The 12,029-nt window shown below is 47.6% G+C and overlaps 2 protein-coding genes across 2 annotated transcripts in view; one reads left to right on the top strand and one right to left on the bottom strand.

The window, feature by feature from the left end:
• Positions 1-12,029, bottom strand: part of LOC144161704 (uncharacterized) — a 277,618-nt gene that overhangs the window by 126,474 nt on the left and 139,115 nt on the right. The gene's annotated exons all lie outside the window — the stretch shown is intronic.
• The window catches only part of LOC144162899 (alpha-scruin-like), a 38,675-nt gene continuing 37,058 nt past the window's right edge, over positions 10,413-12,029 (top strand). The window contains exons 1-2 of the mRNA XM_077693619.1: positions 10,413-10,523; positions 10,680-10,810. Coding sequence (XP_077549745.1) covers positions 10,480-10,523; positions 10,680-10,810 — 175 coding nt within the window. The 5' untranslated portion in view covers positions 10,413-10,479. The remainder of the gene's footprint in view (positions 10,524-10,679; positions 10,811-12,029) is intronic.

The following is a 12,029-nucleotide window of genomic DNA, read 5'->3' on the forward strand; positions in this document are numbered from 1 at the left end:
GTCATTCCAGGGTCTTCGTTTGCGGCGTGTTCATTTGCGGCACGTTCGAATAGCACAGCTATTAGCGCAGACTCTGTTTATTAAAACTTTCTTTGTGTTACCGGATGTTTAACGGTTCACGAAACCCACACGGCATTCAACGACTGCGCTGCACACGCCCAAGCGCCAAGCGCACCCAGCAGCGCGTGGCAAGTTTAGGGAATAAAATCCGATGCCAGCCCCATTCTTTAACGTAGGATTAGCTTGTGCGGCTGAAACTTTAGGCAAAATAATTTAACAATTATTTACTTGTGACATTCGCTTTTTCAGAAAGAAACATTTTGTTGGGTCCATTTTTGTTTAACTTATCTAAGGTGCACGTGAGGCTGCAGAAACTTGTAGGCATTTCTACGCGCCAACGCTGTCTTCAAGTTTGTGGAATTGTACTTCTGGCGCGCGCAAAGCTTTCGGTACAGTTGGGGCCGCAGGGATATTTTCTAATTACAACCCAAACAGGGGGGGGGGGGGGGGGGGTGAATAGGAGGTGGAAGAAAGCGGAGATGAAAGAGGGGGAGAGACGAGAGCATACACGAATATGTTGCACAAGAGGAAGAACTCCAGTAGCATTACATCGACAGTCACCGAAGAGGGCACCCTTACAGTGAGTGATATATAACACTAGTTCTAGCCCCCTTTCCCCTCGCCACTCTGATTGTCCACCGGTTTTTAGTTCTCAGCATTGCACGTCCACCCGAACCCCGCTTTTTTAAGGGCGAAACCCCATAGGTGCTCAGGCTGTCGGCGTCTCATGTCGTCGTCGTCTCGTGTCTTTGTAGTATCATGCAGCCACGGTATTAAACGGCGATACATTCATTTTCCAACGCCTCGCGCTAAAACGTAAGCCCACTAATACAACAAATCGGGACACTCATCTCCCAACGCCTCGCGCTGGAATGCTACGTTCTTCAAAGACAATAGATTTTTACAGCAAATCTGTATACCTCAACCTCCCATGGTTTCATCTCCGTGGGCAAAAATGCCAAAGCGCCAAGAACACACTTATACACTGATTGCTTCGCCCCTCTACAGGTTTCACGTCAGTAGAGATGGTACGGGATTCTTTTCTTAATTTGATCCGTAACTTCTTCCGGATTTCTTCCCCCCAAAAAGACGCTCATTTTTTATCCTAAACGTTCTCCCCATCATCCTTCCTTCCATAAGGCAAGTTGGGCTGAACCAAAGCTCAAGTGGGTATGGGCAATTGACCCTCCGTGCTCCTTGATGGTTTTTCTCCAAAGTGCAATTCGGAACACTGGACACGTTATGGCGTATACGTATAATCAAGGAATGTGCGAATGCGGTTAGTCGCTGCTAGCGCCACGACATACGAAGACCGAACACAATTGGCTCAAGTATGTCTTCTCCCTCGCCGCATCGAGCATAAACACGGAAAGCGAAACTGAAGTTTACATTGATAGGAACAAGAATGAATAGGTGTGTTCGAACGAAAAATGGACTGTATTGTTGCCGATGAAGGTTAGGTTGCGGCCCGTAACTCCACCTAATTATGAGCGTAATAACGATAACAACGAAGAGTGATTTTAACTCGGCGCACATAAATTCGGCAGTAGTTGATACATTTGCATTCAACGAGTACTAGTAATGAATTCCCCTCGGACGTGCTATATTCTTGCTCTTTAAACTTCTTTTTTGGACTTTGATTGTAGGGTTTAACTCGCCTAAGCAACGCAGGCGATGAGGCGCGCCGTAGTGGAGTGCTCCGGATTAATTTTTACCACCTGTGGATCTTTAACGTGCGCCGAAGTTTCCATCACATGGGCTTTTTTTGTTGTTCACCTCCATCAGGAAAGCGGCCGCCGCGGCGGCGAATTCTACTCTCGCCCTTCTTCTCTGGACTTATTTTTCTTTAATATTCTTCTCAGTTTTAGTAACCAACACTCACGGTCGAGGATGCAGTCGGGTTTCCAGCATCAGTCTAAGGCACTCCAGGATCAATCGTGCATTCATAAAATGACACCCTCCCCTTTCCCTCGAGTGCAACATTACTTTTCTATTGCAGGGCTAATGTTATATTCCAGGCCCTATTAATCGAGCCCCAGCAGCATTTAGCCGGGACAAATTCCATGTGGGTGATCGATTTACGTTGTATGCTGCCTCGCCGCACGAACCATCTGATGAAGGCATAATCAGGGGCGAATCCAGGTTTTTTCTGGGCGGAGGTCAGCTTCTATCAGTGATGATGATGATGATAAGGAGGGCTAAGGTAGTAACCTTTTTATTCACCACAATTTCGCCAAGCCAAACACAAGAAGTATAAAAATCAACTAGACTTTTTCTAGACATTTTCTAGACATCCTAATGACTAGACATCTTCTTGGGAGTATAAAATGAAATATTAGGGGGGGGGGGGGTGTGGACGTCCGGACCCCCTCCCCCCCCCCCCCCCTCCCCCGTCTGGATCCGCCAACTGGCATAATTGTAACCTGAAAATAGCCAGGCTTCGATGACGTGGACGATATTTTCTTTATTCTAATTTCGCGATCGGCTACTGTTCCACGTCCCCTGCTCAGCCCGGAGAACTTTCTTGTGCCGGCGCCCCTCGAGTCTACGCGGCTGACTGCGCGTAGCCGTTCGTTCTTCTCCGCTTTCCATTTCCCAAAGCGCTGCCACGACCGGGCGACGACGGACGGTCGTTCCCCTTCCTAGAAGGGTCGACAGCGTAGTTGGGGAAGGCCAGAGAGGGGCAGCGTATAGAGTGCCGCGAAAATTACGAAACAGAGGCCACGGGCATTAATAAAACAAGTGGGCAGCGACGTGCTGGCGGAACTCGGCCGTCTAAAAGCGAAAAAAGGTACGAAAAAAACAAAAGCGAACGGTGGACAACGTTTAACGGAGGGGAATGGCTGTGGGTGGGTCTCGAAAAATAGAAGTAAAAAAGAAGAGACCCTGAAAGCGGGCGCGCGTACGCGGGTACTGCAGGGTGCATTAGTGCGCCCAGTCACAAAGACCATTCGCTCGCGGAATTGATCGCGCAATTTAGAATATCGAGAGAGGCTCTTTGCAAGGGACGATAGAAGAGATAGCGGGCAGAAACGAAAACGAAGATGGACGGGAGAAATTCTCAATAGGAAGCGCGGGTGCAAAAAAAAAAAAAAAAACAGGTTAGAAGGGTTTCTCTGCTGTGTCGCCTTACCAGACTAAGTTTAGTTTTTCTTGTTAAGTTGTACGCGCTGAAGCTACTTGTTCCCAGAAACCTGGCCCCATAGCGTGCAGATGTTTCTCTTTTTTTTCTCTACTCCCTGCTCTTTGTTCCGGTAACCTTTGCGCTTACAGGTCGGCCAGCAACTTCACGTGCACGTTCAGTGGCGTTGCAGGTGACGGGTCAATGCCTGTTTTTTTGTTTTTTGTTGGACCGAAAGACCTTTGAAACATGTTAGTAGACCTCTTGTGACTAAACCATGGTAATCTGTCTGTGGTGTTTTCCTTTACCTGAGAAACTATGGTGGTTTTTAATTCGCAATAAGTGTTTATTGTAATGAACTGCGTAGACGTTGAGAGAGACAGGCGTTGTTGTTTTTAATGTAGGGGGTAATGGATGAGTGGCCCCCCCAAAAGTGCTGAGTAGTCGCGACCGGCGTATGGTGGGAGTGCAACAACAAAGTATCTGCAGCATTTGACGCTGCCTTGTCAACTGCGAAGCTCAGCGTTTCCGCCAGCCTTCCCCTCGCACGTAACCCAATGCCATAGTCGTGCTCTGGGGAGACATTGCCCGATTTCCACACCCATCGATATGCGTGTCATTTCGTCTGCATATCCGCTATTTTTTGCGACGTATGCTTCTAAGTTTGATGGCTACAACCTTTCAGGTAAACCGTAGCGGTCGCTGGAAACGGAGGTTCTTACGATTTTGGGAACTGTCGCTAAACCTTGCACACCTCGCCTGAAAAATATAGAGGCGCCCCGTCCATTTTTTCATTCTAATTTTTTCGCGTTCTTTCTCTTTATATGTGTGTAAGCGCAGTTTTTGTTTCCGTGCCTTGAAAGGACAATCTTATAAATACGCATCGTGGCTATCAAAATTTTGTCTTCAGGCAGGACGACCCCTGACTGAACTTTCAAAATTAAGCAGCGCCGACATTGACAAGGAGAAAAGAGGCGGACACGCAGGGTGTGTCTTCCCTGAAGATGGCGGGGAAACACGAGAAAAAATGTGTTTGATCCCTCTTCCATTGCGTTGGCAACAACTTCTCATTGCGTTGGCAACGTTTTGGCAGGAAGACTTGCTCGCCGGCTGAGCAGGCCACGCGTAGTAGGTGCACCGACGGTGGTGACTGTTACGGCCTCCTGTGCACACCAAGTTTGTCCATTAGAGCGTCCGTTGATGGCCCCCTTCGAATGTATTTGCTTCTAGTTCTAAGTATGATGAATCGGTAATGCCTGGTTTTGCGAACGCGTGCGCGAATTTACGTCTTTGCAGCAAATACAGCTGCGGTACTCAGTCGCCACGCCAAAAGTGGTCTGTCCCTTGACGTAACCAAACGACCCGATAACAACTAACACGTCGTTGAAGCAGGGGCGCATATTTCTTTCTCGCAGTTCCCTGCGTCTGGTGTCTACGAATCGACACGAATCTTGGACTCGACATTCGAAAATACCAGGATAAGGCGCCAGGACATTTCCCGGGAAAAGGTGGGTCATCAGTAAGACCTGGCGCGCCGCTTACACCCCAGATGGTGCTGATCATGTGTAAGCTACGAAACGAATTCCCTGCGTACCACAGCTAGGGAAACTCTAGGGCTAGGGAAAATCTGGTTAGGCTAGGGAAACTCTGTCTGATTGATTGATTGATTGTAGGGTTTAACGCGCCGTAGTGGAGGGCTCCGGATTAATTTTGACCACCTGGGGATCTTTAACGTGCGCCGAAATCTCGTACACACGGGCGTTTTTGCTTTTCGCCTCCATCAGAAAAGCGGCCGCCGCGGCCGGGAATCGAACCCGCGACCTCGTGCTCAGCAGCGCAACGCCTTAGCCACTGAGCCACCGCGGCGGGTAAACTCTGTCTCCACGAGTCTTAAGCAATGTCCACGTCTTAGCCGCATGTATTACGATATCGCTTTTTTTGGGTTATTTCATGAGCCAGCCAGCAGTCACCTTTCCATCATCTTCGATCGTCGGCCCGCCGATCCCCCTGGGGTCGCACCAAATTTCCACTGAGAGGGATGTGCGTCGGGGCTACACTCAACACCGACTGACTCGCAGTTAAGAGAGGAGGCCCCCCAGAGGTAGTTAGGTGGAAATAGTGCCACTAGATAAAGTTACAGATTATCGGCACTATTTTCTCTTACTGTTCCATGGCGCCGCCAAGGATAATTCGAGGCGTTTTTTTTTCGAAATGAGCCAGATCCACCTAACGCGAATTTGAAAAACAAGCTGAAGTTTGTTACCGGACCTCAATGCAGCGCCGTCAAAACTATTATATGGTACAATTTAAATGTCAGCTAGGGGAAGTTTATGGCCACAAGTAATTGAAAATTACGCCGTCAATTTTAGCAAAATTTAGGTGATAAGTTTGGATTTGGCTCATATTGAAAGAAAACACTCAATTTGATGCTGCATTCTCATGAAAACTTTGTTTAAATTGACTTTCAAGCATTATGCGATTGAGTTTTGGTGGAAAATGCACTACAAATATGCAACAGGCCTTAAGAACAGTAGAACTACTATACGTGGAGACCAGTTGAGTCCTCTTGGCACCATTAGCGGCTCTTTTCTTGTTCTTCCCTAGGACAGTTATCTTGGGCACGCCTTAAGGCACTAACGAAGTAAGCAAGCTCTTCACTGCTTTGCCGTGAATTCCCAAAATGCTCTACCAGAAGGCTGCCCATATCTTATTCTTCAACTTGAGGAAGAGGTTCGTACTCTCAACTCGGGGAAGCGGATGGGGGGATTTTCCAGAACTTGCAAGCGGCGGCTCTTTAGTAAACTACTGAAACGGTAAATGTGGGAGTAAAAAAAATATAACCAGAGGTATTTTGTAGGAACGTGGGAGAAGAAATCACTGTTTCACATTTCTGTTTGATTTCGGTCACTTATTCCGTTAACTTCGTCGTTGACATCTGGGTACAGATCTTTTGCCGATCTCCTAATTGCCGTCTGAATTCATAATGAGCGAGCACCGAAACGCAAGAAAAAAAAAAACTTCTGAAAACGCCCACGAAACAGTCTGAACACTCAAGCCAAAAGCAAACTCCCATTGGGCAAATGGATTTGGCTCATTTTCGATACGAACTACGATCTGCGGACAAGTTTTTAGGGCGCTATCTCAACTATTTTGTAGCCAGCCCTTTTTTAGGGGAAAGGTGCCGAGATTCCCTTGTCCCTGTAGCTTTATCCGACTCAGTTTCGGTTTATGGAGCTGGCTCATTTCGACAAAAAAAAAGAAAACACCTCATCCGTCAGTTCGCATCATGTGACATTTCTTTATACTGCGAAGGTTCATAGGCGCCGCCATTTTGCTGTTAATGCGTTTGCTGTCCGTCTGCTGTGGTAGTCTCAGCTTCTTCTCCTTGCTCTGCGGCTGCGCGCGACTGTCGTCTTTCCGAAGACGAATCAAAAATAATGTGCTTCGCAGCTTTTAGCTGCAGAAGTGTGTTCGAAAATGCCATGTTGCCGCATCTGCAGCAGTGTTGCTTAACGTTTGTTTAACTTTTAAGCAGAGTTACTGGATATATACCAGTTGCAAAACTTCCCATAGGCCCCATGTATCAAGATCCAGTATTCGGTTGTCCCCCTGCGCCGGGGCAAGCACGGGTCAAGTTGACTACCCTGTCGTCTGTCGGCAGAAAGTTGAAGTGGTACTCAAGTGCTTGCGGCTGCTGCCATAAGTCACAAAAAGAAAAGCCGCAAAAACACAAGTAAATTTCACCTAATTAATATCTTTTCATTTAAAAAGTAAGCTTTATTTCAGAAAAAGTTTGAATAATAATAGTTTAGCGAAGTTCAGTTTTTTGTCTCCTAGGGGCGCGCCAGTACGCTTTCCCCTTAGCTTCAAAGGAGCAGATGGGCCTGCGCCACCCGGATTCTGAAGCGGAGTTTCACAACTGGTATGTATTGAAGAACTCTGCTTTTAAGTAGTGAGCAGGCGCATTGGCCCCTTCATGCCCGATTCCTGGCCAATCCCCCGCGCGGGTATGCGCCATGAGACGAGAAATACCACAACAACCTCGCAACGCGAGAACTCCTGCAGTTTGGTACAGGAGAAGCCAAGACTGCCCGAGGAACGTCGCCAAAAAGGCTTGCGGCGCACTGAGCGTAACCGGACCCCCTGTCTGCTACGCAGTTGAGGTGCGCACGTCATTCGGCAAGTCAAGGTGGCACTGGTTACACACCAGCACACCTTAAACCCGATCTAACGAAGTCGCCGGGAACCGCGAAATATTTCGTTAAATTGAGAACTTCGTAAAATCGGGACTGCCGTTTTAGAAGCAGTTGATTCTATAATTTCGACGTCTATAAAGGGAGGCGCATCTCACCAGCTACCATGAAATCGTAAAGGCGGTGGCCGCGGCACTCGCCTCCCGATAATTTAGCAACGCGCTAAAAGTCCGCGGTGAAAATAACGGTAAAACGCTTGAGACAACAAATTTAGTTCCTCGAAAACAAAAGCAGCCTGTGATATTCGCCTGCGTGCGCTTCGTTATCATTGGGCGGACAGACTTTCCGTAGCACGCAAACGCGTTTAACGCGTCCTCGGTTCCTTCGTAAGTCCCTGCAAAGCGCCTGAGAGAGTCAGTAGCGTCCATCACCTAGCCTCGAGCGGGCACAAGAGCTTTAGTGGTTTCTGTGTCACCAGCATCCTCTGACACCTTCACGTGCGTCGGCAACTAACCGCAGGATTTCTTCATCGTCCAAAACCTCCGTCGTGTCAGCGTCTACGTGTGCGTCGGCGCTCAGATCTGCTGTCCCCTCGTTATGCTGTCGAAACTGTTTCCGGGAACTGGGCGCGACTTACTCTTCTTGCATTTGTTGAGCGTTTGCGGAAATCGAAATGTTTCGTTAAATTGGGAATAACGCTGAATCCATTTCGTTAATTCGAGTTCACAAAAACACTGCAACGTATAGGCGCCTGCAAAGGAATCCGAATTTGCTCATTATATCGGGAATTGCGTAAGGTCTGGTTTCGTTGGATCGAGTTTTAGCTGCAGTTGGCAGTGGTTGTCAGAGAAACCGAGGGTAAATAGTGACCAGCAGTAACCCCATCTTCACCCTGCGACGGGGACATGCGGTGGAGAGGGGGTGCGCCCCATGGCGGCGTTTTACGTACGCAGTATGACTTTATAGGTGTGACCGTACTCTCTATATGCGAGACGCATCTTGGCGTGCTATGAGAGGGTTTTTTTTTGCGGTGTTTTTTACAGACGGGAATCTTTCTTGAGCGCCTGAATTCAGCATTCCGAGGAAGCATAATCACTGCCAGTTTTTTCTTCCGACGTTGCTTCTTTTCACGATTTATTTTACAGAATACTCCCTCTGTTCCCGTTATTCCGCAGCCAAGTTTGTAATAAAACGGTTGTTAGCTGTCGTGTCCCCTAGCTTTTTTTTTGTGCCTGGATCAACTATGGGCGCCTTCGTTGCTCCAAATATAAAATGCTACTGTACTCTACTTTGGCTAATTACCTATTACAAGCTGGATTATATATTTTGAACTTAAGTTAATAACTGTCCGCTATGTCTGCTTAGTATTATGGACAGCTTCAATCACTTTTTGCTCTTATAACTTTCGTTCAAAAATAATTTTTACGTTTTATCGCAATATACATCTTTTTGAATGGTTAGACGTCTTGGTGTTCTTATACAGGTTATTTTTTTCTCGAGAAACAATGGGTTAGACACAGACAGTGACGAAATGCTGTAAGTTTTTAGGGAAAAGCTGGAAATTTGTTGTGTATTAGAGCAAGCATAGTATGTAAATTGAGACAGTAACAATGATACGCTTCATGCGAATGAATAATTTCAATTATTATAGAGAAGTCAAGATTAGTACTGGTAGTTACAGTCGCACTGAAGCTAGATAAAAACTTAACAATATGGGAATATGCTCTGCTGAACATAAGCCAATCACAGTTATGTCACATCCGTGTCGCATACGGTATAGGTACATTACTTCCGGTCCCTAATCACTCGCGAATTCGGAAGTGCAAGTGATTTCCGAGCGCTTTGCTGTGTACATTGATTTCACGACTATGTTTAAACTATTGCCTAAATTCCGCATCATTTCAGTCGCCCGAACGCGGAACTAAGGAAGAGCGTCTTTCCCTTGAACTCCGGAACAACCTGGCCCAGCGCCGCAAGGACCTCGAAAGAAAGCGGGTATGCTGGTGTCTACTCACAATCTTGTTTGCTGGCCCAGCAGGCATACTTTGCTTTCAACAGTCCCGCGCTCATGTTGGCGTTTGCAGGCGCCCGCGTAGATCAGCACATCTCGACGCGCCTATATGCCTCACTGGGTGTTTGTGATAGGTTGATGTTTGAAGGCGAATGCTTAAAAGCAAGGGAGCGCGGCTGTCACGAGGAGAGTGTTGGACTATCGGAACTCGCTCGGCCTTCGGAGACCCCGGCATCGTCACAGTGTTGCCAAGCAATGCAATCGCTAAGCTAATCGAGTAATGACGCTTCAGGCGGGACATTCGAAAGTTGTGGGTTGGGTCCCCATTCCGGGCGTGTGGTTTTCTCCACTCTATTGCAACCTTTTCCAAAAATGGCAGATTCATCCGAAAAACAGCTGAACTGTAAGTCTCGTTTGGTTTTATTAGTGTTCTAGATGACTTGCTTCCTTTCCTGTATTCGTATCATGAGCGCCTTATTATGTGTCCGAAAAAAAAATGATACCACCTTCCCGCGAGGAAACCCTGAGTTGATGCAAAGCATCTCGGAGGTTCCGAAACGCTCACGGGATTGGGTATCCAAATAATGGAAAATGACGGAACTCCGGACGGCGCAGCGTGATTCAACCGAAGCAGCAACTGAGGGAGCGGCGCGCGGACCGGGTTTATTATATAGAGCAGATGGAGTGGAGAGGAGGAGATGAGAGAGAAGACGCGCATGCGCGCTTATCGCGCAGCTGCGGTGGTGAGTAGCGCGCGCGCTATCGCACAGCTGGCGTGGAGAGGGGGAGAGTAGGAGCACCGCGAACGCTATCGCACAGCTGGCGTGGAAAGAAGGACAGTAGGACAGGAGGAGAAGCGCGCGCGCTATCGCACAGCTGGTGGGGAGAGAGGGAGAGGTGCGGACGGATGACAGAGCCGAGGGCAAGAGATGCTTTGCTTCTAAAAAACACGCTTCCAGAGTCTGTCAGTTACACTTACAATGCAAAGTTCACTTGTATTCCTCCAACGCGCGCTGGTGCAGGAGACACAGTGTTCGCAGAGGCCTAGCCGACGGCAGTCGTACCAAATTCTTGCTCCAGCCGTTGATCCTAACATGGGGTTGGCGCTCCGGGTCGAAGGCGAAGAGCAGATCAAAGGGTGAGCAGCACTCCCGATGTTTAAACTTCCCGAAATACCGCCGCTGCTCAGCAGTTTGTTAATTAAACTGTTACCCTGGAATATTTAGGCCTCTAGCACACGCAAGAGTCAAATGAGTGGGTGCTTTCTATGAACGCATGCTTGCCCGAAAAACAGCGACGGCCGTTCGGACACGGAACTGGCGATCCAGACCATCAGGCCCTGCAAGAACCTCGGCTCCTCGACGACTTGGACCGTGCTGTGCTTTGGAGGCATCGATCTGCATCGACCGGCCTGTCACGAAATAGGTACAGTGTATAAGAGCTGCTTCTTCCGTCGAATGAAAACTACACATTGCCACACCACCAAGCATGCTGTGGTAATGGCTTGTTTATGTGTTTCCATCTTATCGCGTACTGATGGCCTAGGGTCCGCTTGTTTTCTGCTTTCAAGCACTTCTGTATTGAACTAGGTTGGCTCCCAACACTAGTCACGGTTAGGATAAAAACTCTTTAGACTGTCACAAGCGAGTCTGAGCCTGAGTGGTACAGTACTTTAGCGGCCGCGTCATTATAAAGTGTGGCTACATGAAGCAGCTTACTTTGATACGTAAACAAGTGGGAAGAGAGCCCATAGCAAGATAAATGGCTTACACACTCCTAAAATTACGGACAGCGCTCTCTTCTACGAAGAATCATGCTTCTGCATGTAATAATTTCCCCATATAATCCGGCGTAGCTCTTTTAAAAGTGTAACCACGAGAACTGGCCAAAAATCCTGCCCGAAATTCTGGTATACCCCTCACGACTATTTGACGCGCGACCGAGCGCATTTTCCACGCTTTCCATGCGTTCCTAAATTACGCTTCACGTCAAGGTCAAAACAGGGCAACAGAACAAAATTTGAGAAGGTGGCAAACACAGCGTTGTTTGTTCGTCGTCTCCGCCTCTTGTCTCATCAAGTTTCGCGCTGTTGCCCTCCTTCGCATCACGCACCAACCTTTCCAAGCATCAACGTCCAGTTGCTTTTTAAGGAATGTGAGATGTACATCTTAAGTACATCAAATTGCGTTCAAATATACCGACTGGCATCAAACCCGGTCTATATAGACGTCAACGCAGGTTACGTCTTACGCCATTTCGACACTGCAGTCAACGATTAGTCTAAGATACGTATTGCGGAGGCAACATTTAATACTTCCTCGGAGTTACACGAGATAGTAGTCTAAGATACGTATTTCGGAGGCAACATTTGATATTTTCTTGGTGTTACACTAGATAGTTTCTATAGTTCACGGTACAGTTGAAACTTGTTTTAACGAACACTGATATAGTGAAATATAGGCTATATCGAGCTTAGTACAAACTTTGGTCGGTCACGCTTTATTTCAATGTCACTTATTCTCTTATGATGAAACTGAATCCACGACACCGCATGCGATGTCGTATATAACGAAGAAATGCTTGACCATATATCTGAGAAGCTACATGAAAATGCCCCCGCAGTACGAAACTGTAGATGTATAAA

Source organism: Haemaphysalis longicornis, unplaced genomic scaffold (genome assembly GCF_048455015.1).
Source record: "Haemaphysalis longicornis isolate Haplotype H1 unplaced genomic scaffold, Haemaphysalis longicornis Haplotype H1 scaffold_12, whole genome shotgun sequence".
Classification (NCBI taxonomy): Eukaryota; Metazoa; Arthropoda; class Arachnida; order Ixodida; family Ixodidae; genus Haemaphysalis; species Haemaphysalis longicornis.